This window comes from Ornithorhynchus anatinus, chromosome 5, assembly GCF_004115215.2.
Source record: "Ornithorhynchus anatinus isolate Pmale09 chromosome 5, mOrnAna1.pri.v4, whole genome shotgun sequence".
NCBI lineage: Eukaryota > Metazoa > Chordata > Mammalia > Monotremata > Ornithorhynchidae > Ornithorhynchus > Ornithorhynchus anatinus.
Genome location: NC_041732.1, coordinates 38,553,406 through 38,580,990, shown reverse-complemented (window position 1 = coordinate 38,580,990; position 27,585 = coordinate 38,553,406). Strand labels below are relative to the sequence as shown.

At 43.5% G+C, this 27,585-nt stretch overlaps 1 protein-coding gene across 6 annotated transcripts in view; it reads left to right on the top strand.

Annotated features, from left to right (window-relative positions):
• TM2D2 (TM2 domain containing 2) overlaps positions 1–27,585 on the top strand; it is a 36,239-nt gene continuing 8,654 nt past the window's right edge. For 2 of the 6 annotated variants that reach the window (XR_003759894.2, XR_003759895.2), the window contains exons 1-5: positions 1–416; positions 4,455–4,542; positions 5,109–5,224; positions 10,647–10,899; positions 22,173–22,488. Coding sequence is in view for 2 of the 6 variants with exons in the window: in XM_029066323.2 (XP_028922156.1) it covers positions 112–416; positions 4,455–4,542; positions 5,109–5,224; positions 10,647–10,860 (723 nt within the window). In the remaining 4 variants the exon portion in view is untranslated. Of the gene's footprint in view, positions 417–4,454; positions 4,543–5,108; positions 5,225–10,646; positions 10,900–11,656; positions 11,982–22,172; positions 22,489–23,352; positions 23,678–27,585 lie in introns of those variants that run through there. The other 4 variants (XR_003759896.2, XR_003759893.2, XM_001505913.5 and 1 more) reach the window with 4 other exon arrangements.

Genomic DNA, 27,585 nt, shown 5'->3' with positions numbered 1-27,585 from the left:
CGGAGCGGCGCCGTGGGCCGCGGCCTAGGCCGGCGGTTCGGGGGTGGGCGCCGGGGGCTCGATTTGTGGGCGCGGCCGGGTGGGGGCCCCCGTCCCCGGGGTCCCGGGAGGATGGCCCCGGGCGGCTGGCCGGTCACCTACCTGCTGCTGTGCGGCCAGGCGGCGCTGCTGCTGGGGAACCTGCTGCTGCTGCACTGCGTGCCCCGGAGCCTTTCGCACAACGCCACGGCCCGGCCGGACCCGCCGCCCCCCGGGGACACCGCCGGGACCCTCGTCCCCCTCCACGCCCTGGACCCCGCCGACCGGGACCGGCCCCGGGACCGGCCCCAGGACCGGCCCCAGGACCGGCCCCAGGACCGGCCCCAGCCCTGGGAGTACACCGACCCGCGCTCGCCCCTCGTCCTCTGCGCCTTCCTGTAAGTGCACTTGGCCCCCGCTAACACTTTTGCTGCCTCCCCCTCTTAATCCGAAGGTGGGGATTTGTTCAACGCTTCCTCTGTGCGGAGCGCTCTTCTAATTGCTGCGGGGGATACAGGGTCATCGGCTTGCCCCACGTGAGGCTCACGGTCGTCCCCATTTTCCAGAGGAGGTCACCGAGGCCCAGAGAAGAAGAAGAAGAAGAATGGTGGTATTTGTTCAGCGCTTCCTAGGTGCGGAGCGCTGTTCTAAGGGTCACCGGGTGGTCCCACGTGAGGCCCCCAGTCTCCAGCCCCATTTTCCAGAGGGGGGTCACTGAGGCCCAGAGAATAAGAATAATGTTGGTATTTGTTCAGCGTTTCCTCTGTAAGGAGCGCTGTTCTGAGCGCTGGGGAAGATACAGGGTCATCGGCTTGTCCCACGTGAGGCGCACGGCCGTCCCCATTTTACAGATGAGGTCACCGAGGCCCAGAGAAGAAGAATAATGTTGGTATTTGTTCAGCGCTTCCTAGGTGCGGAGCGCTGTTCTGAGCGCTGGGGGAGATACAAGGTCACCGGGTGGTCCCACGTGAGGCTCCCAGTCTCCATCCCCATTTTCCAGAGGAGGTCACAGAGGCCCAGAGAATAAGAATAATAATTTTGGTATTTGTTAAGCGCTTCCTAGGTGCAGAGCACTGTTCTAAGCGCTGGGGTACACAGGGTCATCAGGTTGTCCCACATGAGGCTCACAGTCTTCATCCCCATCTTTGCCTCATCTGTAAAATGGGATTAAGACTGTGAGCCCCACGTGGGACATCCTGATTCCCCTGTGTCTACCCCAGCGCTTAGAACAGTGCTCGGCACATAGTAAGCGCTTAACAAATACCAACATCTTACAGATGAGGGAACTGAGGCACAGAGAAATGAAGTGACTTGCCCACAGTCACACAGCTGCCAAGTGGCAGAGCCGGGATTCGAACTCATGACCTTCGACTCCCAAGCCCAGGCTCTTTCCACTGAGCCACACTGCTTCTCATAATACTAATCATCCTTATTATTAATAATTGTAGCATTATTAATAGTCTTAATAGTAATTAATAAATTATTGATAATAGTAACTCACTATGTGCCAAGGACTAATAATAAATTATTCATAGTAACTCACAATGTGCCCAGCACTATTCTAAGGGCTGGGGGGCAGAGACAAGCAACGTGGCTCCAGGAGCCCGGGTTTGGGAGTCAGAGGTCATGGGTTCTAATCCTGGGTCCGCCGCCTGTCAGCTGGGTGACCTTGGACAAGTCACTTCACTGGGCCTCAGTGACCTCATCTGTAAAATGGGGATGAAGATTGGGAGCCCCACGTGGGACCACCTGATTACCTTGTATCTACCCCAGCGCTTAGAACAGTGCTCTGCACATAGTAAGTGCTTAACAAATAGCAACATTGTTATTATTATTATTATTATTATTATTCTAAGGGCTGGGGGCAGAGGCAAGCAGCATGGCTCAGTGGAAAGAGCCCAGGCTGGGGAGTCAGGGGTCATGGGTTCTAATCCTGACCCCGCCGCTTGTCAGCTGGGTGACTTTTTGGGCAAGTCACTTCACTTCTCTGTGCCTCAGTGACTTCATCTGTAAAATGGGGATGAAGAATGTGAGCCTCACGTGGGACAACCTGATTACCTCGTATCTACCCCAGTGCTTAGAACCGTGTTTGGCACATAGTAAGAGCTTAACAAATACCGACATTATTGTTATTATACCAGGTAGTTGGGTTGTCCCACACGGGCTTCACAGTCTTCATCCCCATTTTACAGATGAGGTAACAGGCCCAGAGAACTGAAGTGGCTTGCCCCAGGTCACTCAGCCGACAAGTGGCGGAGCTGGGATTAGAACCCGCATCCTCTGACTTCCAAGCCTGGGCTCTCTCCCCGAAGCCACGCTGCTTCTCTTTTAGACTGCGAGCCCGTTGTTGGGCAGCGATGATCTCTCTCTGTTGCCGAATTGGACATTCCAAGCGCTTAATACAGTGCTCTGCACACAGTAAGGGCTCAATAAATACGATTGAATGAAGTGGTGGACAAGGGAGGGAGGGCAGCCAGCGCCTCCTTCTCCTCGACGTTGACTTGCATTCTGGACATATTCTATATGATTTCTTTTAAGATAGTATAGTGTATGTAATATTGCATCTTATATCTTATTACAATAATTTAATAATAATAGTAATAAATGTGGTATTAAGTGCTTACTTTGTGCCAAGCACTGTTCTAAGCATTGGGGTAGATACAAGGTAATCAGGCAGGAATAAAGCCATGTCCCACATGGAGCTCACAGTCTTAATCCCCATTTTTTATATATGTACATATCTTAAATTCTATGGATATCCTATTCATATCTATGTGTGTATATATATATATATATATATATATATATATGCATCTTAAATTCTGTGGATACCCTATTATAGATATGTAAGTGCATGTGTGTATATACATATATATATATATATACATATATACATGTGTATATATACATAAGGCTATCCCATTATATGTAATTGCATGTGTGTGTGTGTGTATATATATACATATATATATGTAAAATTCCGTGGATATCTTATCCATATATAATATCCTATTCATATATATATATATATATATATATATGGGTATGTCTGTGTGTATATGTGTGTGTGTATACTGGAGTAGCTGCAAATTAATCAGGTTAGATACAGTCCCTGTCCCACATAATGCTCACAGTCTTAATCCCCACTTTACAGATAAGGTAATTGAGACATAGGAAAGCAAAGTGATTTGCTCAAGGCCACACAGGAGGCAAGTGGCAGATCCAGGATTAGAACCCAGGTCCTTCTGACTACCAGGCCTGTGCTCTATCCACTAGACCATGCTGCTTCTCCTAATATATGTAAAATTCTGTGGAGATCCTATTTTCTGCATAATAGGATATCCACAGAATTTAAGGTTATACATATCTTTTTTTGAAAAAAGGGAATCTGGTATTGTCTTTCTTTGAGGTTTGGAACAGAAATGGTAGTAAAGAATACAGTAGATTTTATTTTAATGATTTAAACCTTGGCTGCAAGTAAGGTTTGCTTGAGCCTTCCAATACCAGTACATGGGCTTCAGGATGATATCTGTGAATATTAACAATTGTGATATTTATTAAGCACTTTCTATATAATAATGTTGGTATTTGTTAAGCACTCACTATGTCCAGAACACTGTTCTAAGCGCTGGGGTAGATGCAGGGTAATCAGGTCGTCCCACGTGAGGCTCACAGTTAATCCCCATTTTACAGATGAGGTAACTGAGGCACAGAGAAGTTGTGACTTGCCCACAGTCACACAGCTGACAAGTGGCAGAGCCGGGATTTGAACTCATGACCTCTGACTCCCAAGTATGTATACCAAACACTCTACGAGTTGCTGGGATAGATTCCAGGTAATCAGATTAGATAGGACTTCCCAGTGAAAGAGTGAAAATGGACTGAGAGAACCAGTCAATTGTATTTAATTACTTACTCTGTGCAGAGCAGTGTACTAAGCTCTTGGGATAGTATAATACAACCGAGTTGGTAAACATGTTCCCTGCCCACAAAGCACTTAGAGACTAGAGGAGAAGTTAGGCATTAATATAAATAAAAGCGGTGTTGCCTGGTGGGAAGAATACGGGCCTGAGATTCAAAAGCCCTGGGTTCTAATACTGGCTCTGCCACATGTCTGCTGTATGACCTTGGGAAAGTCACTTTCCTTCTCTGTGCTTCAGTTACCTCATTTGTAAAACGGGGATTTTGACTGAGTCCAACACAGGACATGGTCTCTGTTCAACCTGTTTATCCCAGTGCTTAGTACAGTGTCCTGCACATAGTACTTAAGAAATATCATTTTCAAAATAGGTCAGCAATGTAGAGATGGAACCCACATATACTGTGGTCATAGGGGATTTCCATTACTTGTTTATAGCACATGGTTTTGTGTGCGTGAGCTCCTGGCTTCTAACAGAGTCATTTAACCCTGTGGGTTCCGTTTTGATGATTCACAGACCTGATGAATTTATAGAATGTGAAGATCCTGTGGATCATGTTGGAAATTCAACTGCCTCCCAAGAGCTGGGTTATGGGTGCCTCAAGGTGAGTATTAAGCCCTTCTATAAAGAGATGTCCAAGTGGTTGAACAAATATTTGTGCAACTTTCTTCGTGATAAATGCTGCCCTGAGCATTTTTTCTCATATTTTCTTTATGAAACAAAAATTATTAATTTTCAAACATCTCCTTTGTAAATACCATTTATAAGTAAACTTCTAAATAGTATTGGCTACTCTAAATACTGTAAAATATCTGTGAATAAAGTTTAGAATTCAAAACTCTGATAAGAACTGAAATGCTCATTTCTAAAGACTCCTTATAGACGGCTCGTTTTTCTTTGACTTTCGGCCAGTACGCGTCATAACCGTGTATTGTCAAACATGTTATTCAAATGATTAGATTATGTAGGAAGTTAGCCTTTGAATCGTTCAACATTTTAGAAGACAGCAGATTCCTTTGGAACTAAGAAAAGATCAATAGGAATTCATTTCCTTAGTTTTTTCTGAAGTGAGTTGGCCTGCATATCTGCCTGAGGGATCCTCCTATAAGCACTGTGGCAATACTGTGTTCTGAAATGGCTATTTTAGAGCTCGGGATTTTTCCTTCACAGTTGGGTGGCCAAGCCTACAACGATGTGGAACATACGTCTGTGCAGTGCAAGGCACTGGATGGAATCGAGTGTGCCAATCCTAGGACCTTCCTACGAGAGAATAAACCCTGTATAAAGTGAGTATATCTATCATCAGTCAATCAGTGGTATTTTTCAAGTGCTTACTTTTGTGCCGAGCTTGTACTTAAGCATTTGGGAGAGTGCAGTACAGTTAGTAGGCACAATCTCTGTCCTCAGGGAGCTTACTTAATGGGGGAGCTTAATGGGGTGCTTAATGGGGGATGTGGAGAGTGGAGCCACTATTATTCTATGATTCTCTATGTAATTTTTTAACCTGAGCAGTTTTCAATACTGAGGGGACAAACCCAATCAGTAGTTCTGAGTACAGAGCGCTTGGGAGACTATAATAGAGATAAAAGATGCGTCTCCTGCCACAAAAAGAGTTTACAATCTAAAGTGGGAGACAGACACAAAATGACAGATGAAATAAAAAGAGAATGAAAGATGGATAGGTGAATAAATAAATTCTTAAAGAGTAAAGCGGGTACACTGTTTACAAAAGTGCCCAAAATGAATAAGGGTTAAGTGGTAGTTGGGAAGATATGATCACAGGAGGAAAAAATTCAGGAAAGCTTCCTGGAAAAGATGAGCTTCAAGATGGGGAGAGCTATCATCTGCCAGTTTTGAAATGGAAGGGAGCTCCAGGCAGGCAGAAAGGTGTGAGCAAGGGTTCAGAGGTGGGAGAGAGAGAATGATGCACAATGAGGAAGTTAGCTTAGCAGGAATCAATCAATCATATTTTATCGAGCGCTGACTGTGTGCAGACCAATGTACTAAGTGCTTGGAAAAGTACAGTGTAACAGAATTGATAGACAGGTTCCTTACCCACAAAGAGCTTACCGTCTAGAGGGACAGAGAGTGCGAGCAGATATGTGGTGAGAGAAGAGAGTTGATGTGGAAGAGGGAGAGAGTTGATGAAGTGGTTTTAAATCCAATAATCCAAACTTTCTGCTTGATACCAAGAGGAATGATTTTTGAAGAACGGAGGGACATTGCTCATTTAGAAAAATGATCTGGGCAGCATCATATAGTGTAGAAGAGGGGAGAAACTGGAACTGGGGAGACCAGTGAGGAGACTGATACGATACAGGCATACCCCAGGTTAAAGCCACCCCACGAGACATAAAACCGTGGCCTCTGGCCATTATCATTTAGCACCTCAGCAGTCCGGGGAAACATTGCAAGATGCCAAAACAGATGAAAAAGTTATAGTCTCTCCACCCCTAGCTAAGATTTGGAGATTAAAAAGTCTTGCATCAAGTTTAAAGAAAGCAGAAAGATTTTTTAAAGAATGGTTGAAGAAGTCCTTGAAAAGAGTTTAGAGGTGTTCAAAAAGAATTGGCCAGCTACAAGGTCCTTTATGAAGACAAAAAGAAGGCTATCCAAGCTAAATTGGACAGATTCTTCATTAAAGTTGAAAAAAACATTATCCCAGTCAGCAGACCTAGCTACTTTTACAGCCTCCTGCAAAGACTTGTAAATTTATACAACTCCCAATTTAGTTAATGCTGTGATGTTTTGAATTACTTTAAGAGAGATTAAAGAGCAGTTTAGCAGTACATATCAGAACTTCATATTATTTTTCCAGTTTGGAAATAGAACTCATTTTTTAACATATAGGCCTTTGGAAAAAACATAGCTCACAATATAGCAGTATTTTCAAGGAACATAGTCATATTTACTAAGGTGCTTACCGTGTAAAGTGCAGTGTACTTGGGAGAGTACAGTATCACAGAGTCTATAGACACATTCCTGGCTCACAACAGGAGGCAGCGTGATCTAGTGGATAAAGCACGTGCCTGGGAGCCAGAGGACCTGGGTTCTTATCCTGGTTCCTCCACTTGCCTGCTGTGTTTCCTCAGGCAGGTTATTTTACTTTCCTGTGCCTCAGTTTTCTCAACTGCAAAATGGGGTTTGACTGTTCGTTCTCCCTCTACTTAGACTGTGAGCTCCAAATGGGACAGGGACTGTGTCTAACCTGACTAAACATGTATCTACCCCAATGCCTAGAACAGTGCTTGACACACAGAAAGTGCTTAAAAATAGTGTTTTTAAAAAAGCTTACAGTCTAGAGGACAGTAACATAATCCTGCTGCATCATGAGATACATCCGTAGTCTCATCATGAGATGAATGCTTGAACTGAGGCGGTGATGTGACCTTTGGATGGAGAAGAAGGGACAGAGCCAGGAAATATTGTGGAGGAAAAACTGGCAGGATTTAACACTGAATATGAGAGATAAAAGAGAACAGAGAATAATATAAAGGTTGCAGACTTTGAAGACTGGGCAGATAGTGGTTTAGTCAACTCTGAAGGAGGAGCTAGGTAAAGGAGTGGGTTTAGGAGGGGAGATAAGTTCAGTTTGACATATTGAGCATAGGTTGCCAATGGGACATCCACTTGGAGATGTCCTAAAGGCAAGAGGAAATGCAAGGCTGCAAGGAAGGTGAGAGGTCAGGTACTTTTCTTGTTGAATTCTGCAAGAGAGTTTCTTCACTGTCAGTGAGTAACCATCACAACCAAAGATGGACTTGATCTGAATAGTAGCCTCTTGGGGTCTTGGGAGAAGAAATTGTAAAGGAAAAGTAATGATGCTATTGTGTGGACAGGGTCAGAGCTTCCTTCTCAACAACTTTGGAGAGACCCTGGGCCCTGAGAGAGGATCCCAGACTGTGGAAACCAGTTCTGCCACAGAAATATGACCCTTTTGGTTTTCTAGGATGTACTTGTCTATTTCATCCTGAAAAAGCCCAGTTTCTGTTTTGGCTTTAGGTTCAAAATGCTTAGGGTGATTTTGTGTCTAGAGAACTTTAAAGGCCTCCCACTATAGGGAGGTATAACCAGTAGTTTATTAAGCAGCTAGCTGGGCACTGACATACATATTGGAGTGGGCCCAGATGGGTTGGGAGTAGGGGGACAAAAGAAGAGTGACACAAGCATTGGAGCAAACAAGCAAGGGAGAGGATAGAGGAGGGAGAGGTAGGCAGGAAGGTCAGAGGGGAGCAGAAATCAATCAGTCAATCAGTGGTACGGTTGCCCATCCACATCCGCATCAAACAAATACTCCTCACCATTGGCTTTGAAGCACTTAATCACTTTGCCCCATCCTACCTCACCTTGCTACTCTTTTTTACTACAACCCAGCCCACATACTCTGCCACTAATGCTAACCTTCTCACTGTACCTCGATCTCTTCTATCTCACCACTGACCTCTCACCCACTTTATACCTCTGGTCTGGAGCGCCCTCCCTCCTTATATGAGACAGATAATTGCTCTCCCCCATTGTAAAGCCCAAGGCATATCTCCAAGAAGGCTTCCCTAACTAAGCCCTCCTCTCCTCTTCTCCCACTCCCTTCTGGTTTGCCCTGACTTGCTCCCCTCATTCATTCTCCCTCTCATTCCCACAACCACATATATTTCTGTATATATCTGTAATTTATTTATTTATATTAATGTCTATTCCCTCCCCCGCCCCAGACTGTGAACTAATTGTGGGTAGGGGATGTGTTTGTTTATTGTTATATTGAATTTTCCCAAATGCTTAGTTCAGTACTCTGCACACCATAAGAGCTCAATAAATACATTTGATTGAATGAGCACTGGTAGAGTACAATACAAGAGAATTAGTAGACACGTTCCCTGCCCATAATGAGCTTACAGTCTTAGAGGGGACCAAGGAAACACTTTGCTACCACAACTTCCAGTGAGAGCCACAGTGGATCCCAAAGGCCTCGTGGGTGATTGACAATGCTGGAATTAATCATCTGGGGCTATTGTAGCTACAACCCCCTCTGCCCCCGCCAACTCTTGCAGGATTTGGGGCTGTGGGGGACAGAGGGGGGGAGAAGGACCTTGGGGCATAGAGACGTACTTTGCACACTTCCCTTTCCCTAGTCAGTTGCTGACTGCCTTAGTTGGTCCCCATCAGAGATCAACCAATCAATCAATTAGTGGTATTTGAGCGTTCACTACTTGCTAAGTACAGTGCTTTGCCCACCGTAAGTGCTCAATTAATACAATTGAGTGAATGAATGATTGTGCAAATCCTGCACTAAGCACTTGGAAAGATCCAGATCTTATGTTCCTGCTCTATGTACATATATGTGTGTATGAGTTTGTAGATATATCTACCCACACATACGAGGAGTCCTCCAACAATGGAATCATTGTATTCTGGGAGAACCTTGCATTTTGAAAAAATCTTGTTCGTACTGATTCAGCAGGAATTCAAGAGGAACACAAGAAGCAGTGTGGCCTAGTGGAAAGAGCATGGGCCTGGAAGTCAGAGGACCTGGGTTTTAATCTCAGCTCTGCCCTTTGTCTGCTGTGATATCATGGGCAAGTCACTTAACATTTTTGTGCCTCAGTTCCGTCATCTGCACAATGGGGACTTAATACCTATTCTCCCTCCTACTTAGATTATGAGTCCTATGTGGGACCTGATTATCTTTTATCTATCTTAGCACATAGTACAATGCTTGACACAAATTAAGCCCTTAACAAATACCACAAGTCTTAGTATTAATAGGTTAGAGGATAGATTGTTCAAGGATACTACTATAATTGACATTTTTTGGACACAAATTCTGATATAATTTTTGTTTACCCCATTGCCATTTATGTTTCCAATTTTATAGTACTTAATAGAAAAGACCCAAATATATAGTCCCAAATACTGTACAATACAGTAAGTCTGAAGCGGGGGCCTAGCAGCATAGTAACTTCATGCCTTGGTAGAAGCCATGCACATGTATGCTACTGTTTCTTCCAACATCAAACCTATTTATTACAACATATGGAGCTTGGCATACCCTCTACACTTTAAGCTCAAAATGGACAGGGACTGTGTCTGCTAATTCTTTTGTATATACTCTCCTGAGTATTTAGTACAGTATTCTGCACATAATATAATAATGATGGTATTTGTTAAGCGCTTACTACGTGCAGAGCACTGTTCTAAGCACTGGGGCAGATACAGAGGATTGAGGTTGTCCCACGTGAGGCTCACAGTCTTCATCCCCATTTTACAGATGAGGCAACTGAGTCACAGAGAAGTGAAGTGACTTGCTCACAGTCACACCGCTGATAAGGGGCACATAATAAGCATTCAAATACCACTGATACCAGAACAGCTTCATTTTGTAGAAAGATTGTTTGGTAGTCCTTTTATCGTGTTATATCCTAATCATGTATGCAGCAGCAGAAGCCTAGAGATCAGAGCACAAGGCTGAGCAGCAGAAGACTGGCGTTCTAATCCCGGGTCTACGATTTGCCTGTCGCGTGACGTTTCCCCCTTAAACTATGAGCCCCTTGCGGAACAGGTACTCTGTCTGGTCTCACTGTGTTGTACATCTCCACCCAAGTGCTTGGAACAGTGCTGGGCACATATTAAGCATTTAACACGTGACCAGTTATGAATTGCTGCTGATTTTTGCTTTCATTTGTTAAATCATCTTTTTGGATCTCCTACACCTAGGTACACGGGGCACTACTTCATAACAACTTTACTGTACTCCTTCTTTCTGGGATGCTTTGGAGTTGACCGCTTCTGCCTGGGACACACGGGCACAGCAGTAGGGAAACTGCTGACCCTCGGAGGACTTGGGATCTGGTGGTTCGTTGATCTTATTCTGCTCATCACAGGAGGGCTGATGCCTAGCGACGGCAGTAATTGGTGTACCATTTACTAAAGAGAACAGGACCCAGGCGAGAGCTGGGAGAACGGAGAGGTGAGTCATCATTCTTCCTCTGGCCACATCTGTAAAAACTCCCAAATTTGTTCTTTCTTCCCCAACTGGGATAAGTCTTTTACCTTTTTAAAGAAGCAGCATGGCGTAGTGGATAGAGCACAGCCTGAGTCAGAAGGTCATGGGTTCTACTCCTGGCTCTGCCACCTATCTGCTGTGTGACCTTGGGCAAGTCGCTTCATTTCTCTGGGCCTCAGTTTCCTCATTGGAAATTGGGGATAGAGACTGAGCCCCATGTGGGTCAGGGACTATGTCCAACATGATTTTCTTGTATCTACTCCAGCGCCTAGCACACAGTAAGCACATAACAAATACCACAATTATGATTACAGTTATTATTACCTTTTCAGTGTGAATGATAGATTCGCAAGTCAAAGCTTAACTTATGGACTCAAAGTGACAGATAAACATTATTTTAAACACTTGACTTCTACCTCTTTAAGCAAAATATAGTACTTAAGAGTTTCGCCTCACCCAGTCAGCGGCAGCAGGAAGACTTCTATACCCTTCCCATGCTTTTTCTTTTGTGACTCTCTTCACTTCATTCATTCAGTCATGTTTATTGAGCGCTTACTGTGTGCCAAGCATCGTACTAAGCACTTGGGAGAGTACAATATAACCATAAATGGACACATTCCTAGCCCACAATGAACTCACAGTCTGTGAGTTTCAGATAAGATGTGTGCTGGAAACCCAGTACCCAGAAGTTGCTTTGAACGTGTTCCTGTTTTGTGTGCAGGCACAGGACAGGACCAGGGGATGAAGCCGTCCATTTTGGAGCAGATATGAAATGAATCTACTGACAATCTACAACAGGGCAAGAAAGGGGCAGCAGATTTTAGTATCTGATTCTACTTAGGTTACTCAAGCATGTTGATTGCACTGGAAAGCTAAATGGAGAAACACATTTCAGCCAACAACTACAACTGAACTTTAAGAACTGGACTTTTAAAAAGACAACCATTCCCAACCTCCAATTATTAAAGCCCCCTCTGTGTGTTCCTCTTCTTCAGATTTGGCATACCACGTGGGATTTCCTTCATTAAAATGTGTTCTGGAAAAGAGTGGTCTGATTCATGTCCCTAAAATCAGCCACTCCCCTAAGGCAATTTTTTTACTCCTAAAAAACAGGATATAATCTTATCAGAAAGATGCTGATTAGCCCCATATTTATGTGAAACCCTTTACCATCCATCAAGGATTATATATGAGTTGAAAGACTTCACACTTCAAGATGGGAAAATAGATTGCTTCCTGAGCAGAGTTAAATGCTAAGATGCAGTTGTGGGTCAGGTCTGTGAGGTAAAGAAGTAAACAAGCATTCCACTGATGCAAGTAAAAGTCTCCAGGAATCATGCTGTAGACTGTGAACTTATTGTGGGCAGGGAATGTGTCTATTGTTGTACTCTTCCAAGCGCTTTAGTTCAGTGCTTTACACAGGGCTCAATAAATACGATTGAATGAATGAATGAATCACTTCAGGCTGAGGCCATGATCTCAGCACAGAGACTAGTGGAGGGGGAAGGATGAGAAATCTGCCAAGAGTTCCCTCTCCCCAACAGCTGGAAACAGCTGAATGCATAGGGAAATATTTGGGGTTGATTTTTGTTGTTCTCTGTCACAAATCTGGGCCTTAAGGTCAAAGGAAAGATAAGTCTTGGGAAGCATCATGGCCTAGTGGTTAAAACATGGCCCTAGGAGTCAGAGGACCTGTGTTCTACCCTGCCGCTTGTCTGCTTTGTGACCTTGGGCAAATCACCTCACTTCTCTGGGCCTCAGCTACCTCCTGTAAAATGGGGATTAAGACTGTGAACCCCACATGGGACATAAACTGTGTCCATCCTGGTCATCTTATCTCTAGCCCAGCACTTAGTACAGTGCCTGATACATAGTACACACCAAATACCCTTTTAAAAAAGGTAAACAACTAGGAGATGATGTTTATGGTTGGATTTAAAAATTACTGAAAAATCAGCCACTGGATGAGGATAAATAATACAATATGGTCTTAGTAAAATCATTCTTGATGATGGAAGAGTTATGGTTGGAAGAATATATGGAAGGCATCCCTGGTGTGTTCTCTGCTTGGGAAATCCAAACCCTTTTCCCCACCTCAGCCTTCCATGTAGTACTATTAGTGCAGCTTTTTCAGATCTCGCTACTTTATTTGCATCGTCAGCATGGGCTAAGGTGGCATTTGTTCGGCAAAGCAATATCAGTCGAGTATGTCCATCTCTATTTTGCTACACCGAAGCCTCAGTTTTAGAGGTAGGAACTTAGTTATTCCCCTAATTGGCAAGTATATTTTTCAGTGGATTTGGAGGAATGAACAAGGAACATAATAAGAGAATTTACCTCAAATAGGGATCATTCTTCCATCTAAAAATCATGCCTCATCTTGTGCTTTTCTGCTGTTTCCCCAATAAGTAGAAGAGCATACATTACCCCCATTCAACACTGCTTCCTGCAGAAAGCTGGCTTAGACCTGTTACAAACCTTATAGTGAGCAGCATTAACTGTTGTCAAAACAAAGAACTTCAGGAAAGACTGCATCTTGCTGAAAAAAGTGCTGTGGATTGATAGGAAATACATTAGGTTAGTGTGAATTTGACATTTCTAGGTACTATAGCTGTCAGAAGCCTAAATTTTTACCAGGGCTACGCTAACAATATTCTGAATATCAGTGGTATAGTTCTGGGGCAGATGGCAATTTTTACTATCTGATATGTCATCTTATTCAATGTTTTAGCTGAAACAAATTGTGCAGTATTATTTAGACAGTGTCAATTCTCCAAATAGTAGCACAAAAAATGAACATTCGTTCAGTTTCTTAGATATCAGTTGTAAAGTAGTGAATTAAGGTTATCGTAAATGTTTTCTTTAAAATAGAAAGCTCAAACTTGTCTGTCAGATTTCACTTGGGTGTCTGAAAATGCCTTAAAAATGTTTGAGGGTGTGGTTGGTCTTACATGTACAGTACTAGAAAAGAAACAAAGTGTATATTAAGATGTTTTTTATTTATAAGGCTTGTTTACTTGCTAAGGAAGGTATTCTGAAATAACTTCCAGTCTTTGGACTCATCAGTCCAAACCATGTGTTGTTGCTCTAGTTTTGCTAAGTAAATATATCCATAAAATGGAAGGTATAGCTAATCAGTGATTTCAGGAACGAAGTCAGAATCCCGTCTTCATTTCCTCGCCGAACTACAGTGGAAAGAGAATCACTGATTTTTACAGCCTCAGTGACATCTGCAGTAGAAATGATCGGTTTCCCATTGATGCTAACAATCACGTCATGGTCCTTCATTCCAGAAATGTAAAGTTAAGGACAGTCAAGAATTAGAGGAAAGCCTTCAATCCTGTAGGAGCAGTCTAGTTTATTGTTCCAAGATATGTAGAATAGCACTACTCATGTTTTCTGCTTTGCTGACCAAGCCTGCATGGCAGGATTCCTATTTCTCACATTTGGAAGGAGCCTCTAATCAATCAATGGTATTTATTGAGCACTTACTGTGTGGAGAGCACTGTACTAAGTGCTGGGGAGAGCGCAGCACACAGGGATGACTGTCACGATCCGTTCCCACAAAGAGCTTGCAGTCTTGGGGGGGGAGACAAAGAACTCTCCAAATCAGAGTTTACAGTACTTTTCAAAAAACCCAGACTTCAGGGTGTTTACAAATAGTCTTTGCCCACTTTTTGCCATGTATCATCCTTGAGGTCCACACTGGCTTGCTGTTAGTACTGTTGAGTTCCCAACCTCCTTTCCCCAACTCCTCTCCCCCATCGCAAAGTAAAATAAATTCGGAGATGATTATGGTTTTCTCCAAATGGCATAATCAAATAGATTCTGTTAAGTAATTACTCTCCCCACCTTCAGAGCCTTATTCATTCATTCAATTGTATTTATTAAGTGCTTACTGGGGGCAGAGCACTGTATTAAGTGCTTGGGAAAGTACAGTACAGCAATAAAGACTGACAATCCCTGTCCACAACAAGCTCACATCTAGAGGAGGAGATGAAGGCACACCTCCAACAGGCCATACCTAACTAAGCCCTCATTTCCTCTTCTCCCACTCCCTTCTGCATCACCCTGATTTGCTCCCTTTATTCACCCCTCCCTCAGGCCCACAGCCCCACTTATATAAATATCTGTAATTTATTTGTATTAATGTCTGTCTCTCTAGTCTGTAAGCTTGTGGGCAGGGTATGTGTCTACCAACTCTGTTATATTGTTGAATTGTACTCTCCTACTTCTCTGCACCCAGTAAGCACTCAATAAATGCGATTGATAATGAACATGGATGGGTCTCTTCTATTTTCTGACATGTTTATGAACCAGGTGAAATGAGCTGTCTTGGTTTATGATAAATTAGACTATTAATTGTGGAAGTCTGGTTAACACATAGGCTTTTAATCTCAGATCATCTGCTTCCTATCTGGAAACTAGTCAAGGGCCTGTAAAATCTGCTGAGCTCAGCTTCAGATGTGGAACTCTATAATAAGACATGAAAGCCAATCCCAGCTACCACTCCAAACTACAAAAACAAAACAAAACAAAAACCTAATGGTTACTTCAGATCTCATTAGCCAGTACGGGATCCAAATGACCATCTCTACAGTAAAAGCCTCTTAAAAGTTTTGAGAAACTGTGATTTGAAAAATATTAAAGAACTTTTCAAGAATGAGGGAAAATTGAAAATACTACTCAAAAATATTGTAACAGCACTATTATGTAATGAGGTCATAGGTTTGGAGGCGGGGGGGGAGGTTCTTAAGGAAATGGGGAGCCAGGCAGAAATGCTAAATTACTTCAAAATGGCCCCTTCAAGTTTGGATTAATAATTCCACAAACACATTAGACTAACACTTGAACATGTACGCTCCCTCACCCATCGGTGGTATTTCCTAAGCACCTACTGTGTCAAATGATTGGGAGGCTACAACAGAAGCAAGAAACACTGCCCTTCTCTGCAAGGAGATAATCTAATAGGGAGGTAGGCAAACAAAATTTACAAATAGTGGGAACAGAAAGACAAACAAGAGTAAAACTAGTAATATGGAAAATGAATAAAGCATACTTACATAAATTTTTATCATTGAACAATATATATAGGTAGATGCATAGATATAGGTATCTATAGTACATGGTGAGGATAACAGTGAACATATTAAGCAAAGTGTTAGGGTGGCTGTTAGGCAGATGCAAGTTAGAATGACGGGAATAAATCAGGAAAGGTTACCCAGAGGATTTCTAGAGGGTAAACACCTTTGGGGGCAGGGATTGTGCCAATAAACAATATACTCTCCCAAGTGTTCAGTGCTCTAAATGGAATAAGTGCTCAATAAATACCATTGGTTGGTTGAATGGAGGATATGGGCTTGTTTTGAGCAGGGAACATGTCCACAAACTGTGTTGTGTTGTACTCTCCCAACCACTTATTGCAGTGTTCTGCACAGTTAAGCACTCAATAAATACGATTGATTGATGTTGGGTTTTTAGAAGGGCTTTGAAGATGGGGAGAGCTGTTTCCTGGCAAAATTGAAGGGAGAAGGAGTTCCAGGCTAGCAGTACAGCATGATCAAGTGGTTGGTGGCAGGAGAGCCAGTTATAATTAGAAGGTAAGCTTAGGAAGAAAAAAAGACATGGGCTGGGGAGTAGCTGATGCAGAAAGCCGATATGTAAGATGCAGAAAGGTGTTGGAGAATGTTGGAGCCCAGGGTAGGGAGTTTCTACCTGATGTGGGAGGGGGATGGATAGCCATTGAGGACAGGTGTGTGCAGAACATTATTTTAAGAAGATGATTCAGGCAGCAGCAAACCTGCCCCTTCCTCCCCATCCAAACTGCTACCATATTAATGCAAGCACTTTTATCCCACCTTGACTATCGTATCAGCCTCCTTGCTGACCTCCCTGCCTCCTGTCTCTCCCCACTCCAGTCCATACTCCACTCTGCTGCCTGGATCATTTTCCTTCAAAAACAAACATTCAGACCATGTTTCCCCACTCCTCAGGAAACTCCAGTTGTTGCCCATCCACCTGCTCATCAAACAAAAACTTCTCACCATTGGCTTTAGAGTACTTAATCACTGTGCTGTCTCCTACTTCACCTAGCTACTCTCTTACTACAACCCAGCCCACACACTTCATTCCTCTGATGCTAACCTGTTCACCTTGATCTCCTCTGTCTCACCACTGGCCTCTCACTCACATCCTGTCTCTGGCCTGGAGCACCCTCCTTCCTTATATCAGACAAGTAATTGTCATCTCCCACTTCAAAGCCATATTGAAGGCCTATCTCCTCCAAGAAGACTTCCCTTACTAAGCCACCCTCCTCTTCTCCCACTCCCTTGTGCGTCACCTGACTTGCTTCCTTCATTCATCCTCCCTTCCATCCCCACAGCACATATGAATATATCTGTAATTTATTTATATTAATGTCTGTCTCCCCCTCTAGACTGTGAGCTCATTGTGGGCAGGGAATCTGTCTGTTATCATAATGTACTCCCACAAGTACTTAGTACAGTGCTTTGCACACAGTAAGTACTCCATAAATGCAAATGAATGAATGAAAGAAAGGGGACCCATTAGTAGCCTGGTACAATAATCTAATCACAAGATGACAACAGATGGAACCAGAGGGGAGATCTGAATGGGGAGGAAAGACCAGAGCAAGGAGCTGGTGAATGAAGAAACAGTACAATTAGTGAATGACTAAATATGAGTTTAAACATAGGAGTGGAATGATGCCAAGGTGTGAGCTCCTGGAACAGGGAGAATGATGGTGTTATTGAAAAAGGGAAAATCTGGGAGGAGGAATGGGTTAAGTCAATCACTGGTTGTGGGTAGGGAACATGTCTACCAAATCTGTTTCATTTTACTCTCCCAAGCACTTAATTCAGTGCTCTGCAAACAGTAAGTGCTCAGTAAATATGATTGATCGGTCAGTGGTATTTAACTGTGTTCAATCTGCTTGACTGGTATCTCTACCCCAGTACATAAAACAGTGCTTGGCATGTAGTAAGCACTTAAGTATCATAATTATTATTTTCTTTTTATGGTATTAAGCACTTGGTATGTGCCAGGCACTGTGCTAAGCACTGGGGTAGATACAGGCTAATCAGGTTGAACACAATCCCTATCCCACGTGGGACTCATAGTCTTAACCCCCATTTTACAAATGGGGAAGTCAAAGCCCAGAGAAGTTAAGCGACTTGCCCAAGGTCATACACAGTAGACAAGTTGGCAAACCCAGTGGGAATAGAACCCAAGTCCTTCTGACTCCCAGGCCTGTGCTCTATCCTCTAGACCACGCTGCTTCTCAAATTTATTCAGTAGTATAATTGAGCAGTTATTCTGTGCAGAGCAGTATACTAAGGGCTAGGGAGAGTACAATACAACAGTAAGACACATTCCCTGCCCACAACGAGTTTACAATCTAGAGGAATTTGAGAGGAGGTGGGAGAACTCCTCTTGAGATGCAGCTGGGAAGGATGGGAGAGTTGAAGAGAGGTCAGGAGGATGAAGGAGCTGAAGGAGCAGGAGATTTTAAAATCCACTACAATTTAGCCTGTACAATTTGCTCCTCTAAAACGAACCTACTTTCTGTGACTTTTTCTCACCTCTCGCCATCGACTCCTTGCCCATACTCTCCCTCCTGTCTGGATCTCTCTCCTCCTTCATAATAATAATAATTATGGAATTTGTTAAGTGCATACTATGTGCCAGACACTGTCCTGAGTACTGGGGTGGATAAAAAATCGGGTCAGACACAGTCCCTTGTCCCATGTGAGGCTCACAGTCTCAATCCTCATTTTACAGATGAGGTGAGGCACAGAGAAGTAAAATGACTTGCCCAAGGTCACCCAGCAGACAAGTGGCAGAGCTGGGATTAGAACCCAGGTCCTTCTGACTCCCAGGCCCGTGCTCTATCCACCAAGTCAATGCCCACTGCTCTACATTGCATCTACCAATTCTGTGGTAGTTTCCCAAGTGATTAGTACAGTGCTCTGTACACAGTAACCACTCAATAAATACCATTGATTAATTGACTGATAATAGGAGAGGAGCAAGGATAGGTAAGAGGATAGGTAGGAGGGAGCTAATCGAATATCTTAAAGCCAATGGTAAGGACTTTCTGTTTGAGGTGGAGGTTTTGGAGGAGCACTCCATAAATACCATTGATTAATTGACTGATAATAGGAGAGGAGCGAGGATAGGTAGGAGGATAGGTAGGAGGGAGCTAATGGAGTATCTTAAAGCCAGTGGTAAGGACTTTCTGTTTGAGGTGGAGGTTTCGGGGGAGTGGGCAGATGTAGGCTGAACAGTTTTTCAGAAAAATGATCTGGGCAGCAGAGGAAGAGGGGAGAGGCAGGATGCAGGGAGGTCAGTGAGGAGGCTGACGCAGTAGTCGAGACAGGATATGACAGGACAAACGAGGTAGCAGTTTGAAGGGGTGGATTCTAGAGATGTGAAGATAGAACTGGCAGGGTTTGGTGACTGAGTGTGCAAGGTGAAGGAGAAAGATGAGTCCAGGGTAATGCCAAGGTTGTGGACTTGTGAGACAGGATTCAGGAGGATATTTCAGTTTTAGACATGTTAAATCTGTGGTGTCATCATATCGATGACCTTCTCTGATGCCATTAGATCCTAGGAGAATTCTCCAGAGATGTGATGAGCCCAGAAGCAGGGACTCACCCATGACCATGCAGGGAGAGGGAAAGGAAATTCCCAGAGCAGGATGGGGTTTGTTGTTGGGCATTGTTTACAGTTTGAAATGAAAGTGGCCCCAGGACCATAGCAAGTGGAGGTAGCTTCTATCCATTCTGGTTAAAAACACCCTTGGTTACAGAGAGCGACCTAGTGGGAAAGGCATGGGCCTACAAGTCAGAGGATCTGGGTTCTAATCCCAGCGTTTTCCCTTGTCTGCTGTGTGACCTTGGGAAAGTCTTCTGGCCTCAATTTCCTCAACTGTAAAATGCAGATTCCATACCTATTCCCTCTCTCCCTTAGCCTGTGGGGCTCCATGTGGGACAGGAACTGAGTCCAACCTTATGAACATCTATCAACTCCAGTGCTTAAAACAGTGCTTGATACATAGTAAGCATATAAGCAATCAATCAGTGGTATTTATTGTGTGGTTGTCAGTGGTATTTATTGAGTGCTTACTATGTGCAGAGGACTGTACTAAGTAGTTGGGAAAGTACAGTACAACAGAATTAGCAGACTCATTTCCTGCCCATAAGAACTTACAGTCTACAAATACTATTTTAAAACCCCCCCACAAAACTTGGTGGTTTTTGAAGCTGTACAGTGCTATCTTTTTAGGTCCTAAGTGTCCTCTACAAGACTGGGACAGGCAGGTGGACGACAACAGTAAATCATAGACAGAAATTTTGTAAGTCATCACTGACTTACCTTGCAGCATCTGTTCCTTGAATCACTTCATATACAAACACGACAGAACTCTCATTGGGAAAATCTGGATCCTGATTCTTCAGTTTAAGAAAATTGCTGAGAAAGGAGCATGGAGAGTTTTATTATAATGTAAAAAGTTTGGTGAATGACCTCAATTGTGCCTCTCTTCACATAAGGCTCATTTGACCTTTAGACTATAAGGGGATTTTGCTGATCATTTATGCAGACAACATTCTGTCAACTAATATCCATCTATACAGAGGTTAGTTCTATTTCCCTAAAACGGCTGTGGAATGAGTAACTACAGCAAGGTTCCGTTGTTTGCTACTTCACAAGATGCTGAAAGATACAGCTTTGCAGATGAACCTCTAGAAAATAGAGTCTTTCCTAGAGATGACTGATTGGGAGTTAGATACATATGCCAGGTCAAAAACAAATTCCTAGGGGCATGATACTTGGCTAAACCAAATGGCTTTCTTTTTCCTACTTAGACCTTCTCGTAATCTGTATTCTCACAGGGGACATGCAGAGGCAGCATTCGTAGACCTATATACTTCTTCCTTGAAAGGGCCTTTCCTGGAATGAGAAAAGCCCAGTGGATTATTGGTATTTAGGAAACCCCACTCCCCTAAGGCAACTCTTAAAGACATCTCCAGAATAAAGTTGAACACAGTCCATGTCCCACATGGGACTCACGGTCTTAACCCCCACTTTACAAAGAGAAGCAGCATGGCGTAGTGGATAGAGCACAGGCCATGGGTTCTAATCCCGACTCCTCCACAGTTGTCTATGTGACCGTGGGCAAGTCACTTCACTTCTCTGCGCCTCAGTTACCTCATCTGTAAAATGGGGATTGAGACTGTGAGCCCCATGTGGGACAGGGACTGTGTCCACCTCAATTTGCTTGTATCCAGCCCGGCGCTTAGTACAGTGCCTGGCATAACGTAAGTGCTTAACAGATACCATCATTACTATTTACAGTTGAGGTAACTAAGGCACAGAGAAGTGAAGTGACTTGCCTGAAGTCACACAGCAGACGGTATTAAAACCCAGGTCCTTCTGACCTCCTGGCCTGTGTTCTCTCCTAGCTGTTTCTCTATAGCTTGCTATAAGCATTTCAGAAGGTATCAGTGGCCAAAGAGTTCTTAGAGTTCACATGACATTCTTTCAAAGATGAGAGCTGATCAGAAAACAGGAAGAAACCTAGTCATACTACCTTTCAGCTGGTGCTCAAGGGACTCTGCCAAGAATTGCCGAATCCGATCTGAGGGAATTACCTTCAGCATGTATATTCTGATGACTTTGCCATTATGGAGAGGGAGAAGATAGCTCTTGATCACTAAACTATGGGGAGACGGAACTGGGAAAACAGGCAGGGCCTACTGGTCAAAACAGGAAAGCAGGCAATTCCTGGTCAGATGTCTTTCCAACTGGAGGAACCCTCTGCCCCACAGATGCCCAGGGAGTTATGGTTGGACTGGGCAGTGGAGTAAATCAAGCATATTTATTGAGCTCTTACTGTGTGCAGAGCACCCTACTAAGCATTTGGGAGAGTACATTCTAACAGAGTTGGTAGATATGTTCCCTACCCACATCGAGCTTACTTACAATCTAGTATTACTACCCTGTGGCTGCTTCTTTATCTACAAACCCTGTGAATCGTGATAGGAAAGCTAGCCAATTCCCTTCCACTCCCCGGCTCCTGCCAGAACCCCTAAACCATCAGTGTCCCATATTCCACATTTGGTTCCCCCATGCCACCCATGAGTCTCAAGCCTGGGCCCCTTCCTTTGCTCCCTCAGGCTAAGTGAACATTAACACGTCATTCTTCAATTCCACAGGAGGTGAAACCAAAACAAGGACCGTATATTTTCCTGACTCCACAGCGAAGACAAAATTCTACTGAGCAGCACAGTCTGCAGCTGCCTTTAAAGGGGCTGAGCACCTTTCAAGCAACAGCCCTACAACTCACTCAGATTGGGATGTAAATAACCCAGAACTCTGATTTCAGTCTGTATGGTGCTCTTGTATGCCTAACCTCACGTGCAGCCTCCAGGGCTGCTGGGCCACACAACAGATCTCCGCTTCCTGGCCAGATCTCTCCTGCTGGGTCTGAGGAAGCACCACAGTGGGGTGCCTCTTGCTGGATCAGCTAAGGTGAGACATCCCAGGGAAAGGGTAAACCCAGGTTAAGAACAATTCCCACCTGTGGGACCTCCTGAAACTAAGCCTTTATGTCCCCTATTCACCCTCCTCTCTGCCTCCATTATGCAGGTGGCTGTGTACCTCACCCCCAGTATTCATGTAAATATTCTTTTACCCTATCATTTCCCCATCCCTAATCTATTTTTATGTTTGTCTCCCCCTGTAGACTGAAAGCTCTTTATAGGCAGGGATCACAACTACCAACTCTGTTGTATTGTACTGTCCCAAGTGTTTAGTACAGTGATCTGTACACAGCAAGCACTCAGTAAATACCATCGATTGACTAAGCTTCTAAAGGCAGAGAAGCAGAGTTGCTTAGGAATCCTCAACAAGCATCTCAGCTTAGTATATTCTTCCTGTCATAATTGAATTTGTCTGAACACTTAAAGTAGGGGCCAGGGGTGGGGGTGGTGGTTAGGAAGGGAGTTTGGGTTTGTGTTTGATTGGTTTTTATTCCTAACTGGAAAAAGTTTAGAATCTGGTTTAGATTCCTAGGACTGTTCAGGAAGGAGTTCTTCCAAGGAAAAAACACAACTCTATCTCGGGGAGCCAAGTTCTGCTCGCCCCACGGGAACTTTGGGGCCAAGAAAAAAACACTTTCTTATTATCTCTGGCATGACCCCACTTTCCCAAGCTTTGTCAGTTATTCTTAATGGTGTCTGTAAGACACATCTACACAATGTGCTAAACAAATGCTGTAAATCCTCCTCCAAGCCCAAGAATATCTGAAGAGGGAGAGAAATAGTAGCTAATTTAAGAACTGGGCAAGCTAAGTGGTCACCATCATTGACCATGCCCCATGTCTGTTTATTGCAGAACTTCTGACTTTCTCATTTTAGTAACCAGTCTGGCATTTCCTCTAGAGATCATGGAGAAAAAATTCAAGAGGAATGAATAAGACATGGCATTTCGGCTCTGACTGTTCTACCACCTCCCTCGCCAGTTAAGAATGAGACCCTACCCAGAACATAGTAACAAAACATGATAAACATTTTTGGATTAAAGCAAGGTCTTTATAGACTTCAAGGAAAGTGTCTTGGGGTGTTTGTTACCTACCACAGATTTTCCATTTAGGTTAAATGCAGACTGAATCTAGTTAGGAGGTAAATAATTACCCATTAAAAACTAAATTGAAAGGAAATTAAAGTCTTCCAAATGTTCTCACATGTTCTTCCAAAGAAACCCACCTTAGATAGTGTTTGCTTTTTTTTAAATAATGGTTCCTTTAAAAAAAAGGAGGCAAGGATAAATATATTGAATCATCATCATCATCAATGATGTTTATAGAATGATTACTGTGTGCAGAGCATTGTACTAAGTACTTGGGAGAGTAAAATACAACAGTGTTGGTAGACACATTCCACTAATCCCTCCCCCATGAACCAGAAAGTTAAAATGCCCTTGCAGGTTAAGAAGAGAAATGGGATAGCAGAGAAACAGGCCACTTACCAAGTTCACTAGGGGCCCCCCAAAATTCCCATGCTGCAGGAAGATAGAAATGAGGAAAGGCAAGTTAGGAATCCAAATAAAATCAAACAGGAAAATATCTACTACTAGGCTAGGGCATGGATTTGTGGGGATATGTGGGTGTGTGTGGGTTTGTGTAAGTAATTTGGGACAGCAGCCTGGGTGAAGCAACTTGAAGCAGTGTGACCTAGTGGAAAGAGCACAGGACTGGGAGCCAGAGGACCTGGATTCTAATTCCAGCTCTGCCACAACTGCTTTGTAGCCTTGAACAAATCACTTAACTTCTCTGTGCCTCAGTTCCCTCATCTGCAAAATGGGGATTCAGTACTTGTTGTCTCTCCTATTAGACTGTGAGCCCCATGTGGGCCCTGATTATCTTGTATCTACTCCAGAGCTAGGACAATGCTTTGCACATAGTAAGCACATAAATATCACCATTATGATTATTAATTATTATGGAGCAGGAATGAGGGAAGCTCTCTACATGAGGCTTGGCTGTCCAACTCAGTTCTCCATTTTCCAGAACAGCAACCAAATAACTATTTTTGCCTAAAATATCACCATGAACCGGTTACCCTCATCACTGAGACAAGGAAGTGTGGGTTCTGGGCCGGAAACCTTAAAGCCAAAATAGAAATGTCTAGACCACTCTAGAACTCTTGCCAGGCCTTGCTGTCAACCCTACATGAGGTGAAGGTGAGTCTCTTAAACTGACTCTTACGTTAATAGTGGCATCAGTTTGGATGAAGTCCATGTCTGAGTCCTTCAGCCCCAGCTCCTTGCTCCCTCTCTGAGTGGTGCTGACAATGCCTGCCATTGCTGCATTCTGCATAGAGAAGGGGCTACACAGGTCTAGTACAAACTCCCCAGCCTGCAGGTTGAACGATTTTCCTAGCAGCAGTACAGGAAGATAATAAATAATAATAATAATGATGGCATTTGCTAAGCGCTATGTGCAAAGCACTGTTCTAAGCACTGGGGAGCATATAAGGTGATCAGGCTGACCCACGTGGGGCTCACAGTCTTAATCCCCATTTTACAAATGGGGGAACTGAGGCACAGAGATGTTAAGTGACTTGCCCAAAGTCACACAGCTGACAAGTGGAAAATCAGTCTGCAGTGTTGATAAGGAAAACCGGAAGGTCTAAGTCATTCAACACCCCTAAATACATTATCTTAATCTCAGATGAACAGATAAGGGAAACCTAGTGGAAAACTAAAGAGACCTGAGACAAGGGAGAAAGGGGAGGACTTTGCTAAAAACATTGCAAAGTAGCATGGAAAAAGCAGAGGCAAAAATGGGAGAGAACAGAAAGTAGGGCCAATAAGAAGCCTTAAGTCAGTCAATCAAATTTATTGAGCACTTACTATGTGCAAAGCCCTGTACAAAACACTTGGGAGAGAACAAAACAACATAATTAGCAGACACATTCCCTGCCTGTAACAAGTTTACAATCTGAGGGGATAAGGGGGAGAACAGACATTAATGTGAATAAACAATCGGTAATATACATTTAAAGATATGTGCCCAAGTTCTTGGGCGGGGTGAATATCAAATGTCCAAAGGTCACATTTTAGTCCTGAAGAGGATTAAAAGATTAGTAGAGATCAATCAATGGTATTTATTGATTGATCACTAACCATATGCAGAGCATTGTACTAAGCACTAGGGAGAATGTAATAATAGGTAGGCACGATCCCTGCCCTCAATCTGGCAAAAGAGGACACCATCATTATCAGTGGTATTTATTAAGCACTTAGAGTGCAGAGCACTGTATAAAGCCCTTAGTACAACAGACACGACCCCTGTCCTCAAAGATCTTACAGTCTAGAGGGGGAGTCAAATAATATAAATGAATAATCTACAGATATATATAATTCATAGACTATATAATTTATAGATATGAACATAAGTGCTGTAGGGTTGAGGGTGGAGTGAATATCAAATGCCCAAAGGTCACAGATGACACAGAAGGGAAATAAAAAAGGAACTCCAACTAATAATTAAAAACCATAATCACTTACCCAACTCCCCTCCACCCTGTCAACATCAGAGACTGGAGTTTGCTCCTCCCCACTCCCAAGTACAACACTTCACCCAGATCTCACGTTAAATGTGCAGATTCAGACACAACTCCTCACTGTGCACACATACCCATATTTGGGAGTATAACAACCCACTGCAGGCAAACTATGGAAAATCTCAGAAGTTTGAAAGGTTCAGATTTGCACCTGTTAGTGCCAGTGCCTACTCACCTCTGGTCATCTTGATCTGCACAAGGTCAGACTTGTAATCAATGTCCTTTACGGTGGCATCGTAGCATCCCCGGCCGTGGAGTTCCACCAGGATTCATTGCTGGTTGGTGAGGACTTGGGCTTTGGTGACAATGAGCTCATACTCGGATACGACAAATCCCAACCCTCTGGATGCAGAGTTGTCTCGACTTCTTAAAGGAAACCTGATCTGGCAAAACACGGTGTGAGCAGTGGACAGTGGTGCTGAAGCTGAACAGACTGGAAACTCAGACTCCCTCCCTCCCTCCAGTAACCATCCTGGGGCATTAGTTTCTCTGCCTATGTCCTTTGGGGATGATGGAATATTATTCTTATTTCAGTGCTTGGGTGTTGCGATGGGTGGCTTTAGAGAGCTACAGATGCAGAGAGGTGAATAATGTCACACATGAGGCATGAATCCTAAAGGAAAGATCTAGTTATCTTACCAAATCTGTTTTGGAAGCTACTCCCCAAAGCAACGCAAACTTCCCAGGGCTCCAGCTCCAGGGACATTGGATAAGGTGTCTAGATAAACTCTGATCACTTGCAGCTATTGGTGTCCTCAACTCTTCAGTTCTTAACCTGCTCTTCAGATTGGACCCTAGCAGCTATGTATAGCTTGAATTACCAAACAATCATATTTATTGAGCACTTAGATGTACTAAGTGCTTGGGAGAGTATAAAACAATAAAACAGGCACATTCCCTTCAACCTGCTGCTCATGACTCTTTCCTATCATATATGTACTCTCCCAAGCACTTAGTACAGTGTTCTGTATCCATTAAGTGCTTAATAAATGATTGATTGAAATGTAAGAGCAATTACACCCAATCCAGTCATCGACTTGGTAAATGAATATTAAGTGTTTTCGGCCAAAATTCCTGAAGAAATCCTCTCTCATAGCCCCTGATATGTACACGGGCTAGGGTTATCACCCCTTTTCTCCAGAAACATTTTAAAATTCCTCAACAGAAGGGAAATAAACCCCTTTTCAGACAGGAGTTTCTCTGGCAATCTTAATTGCAAACACCCAGTGGCTGGTAATCCTCAATTCCACCCTTCCAGGTTGTGTCCCTGGGGTTGCTCAAGAGCAGGATTGCTAGACTACTTCTGTTCCTCATTTCCTCCATGCAGCGACCCTTCTTTTGGCCTTTCTGCCTGAAATCTGGTCCCTGAAATGGTGTAGATTGTGGCCTCCCTGGTCCTCCCTCACCTGTCCCCAGGTACTTGTGATACAGTTCCAGGTGCACTATGGACGGTGTCACCTTGTCCACCACGTCCACGATGAATTTATACTTGTACCTGAGG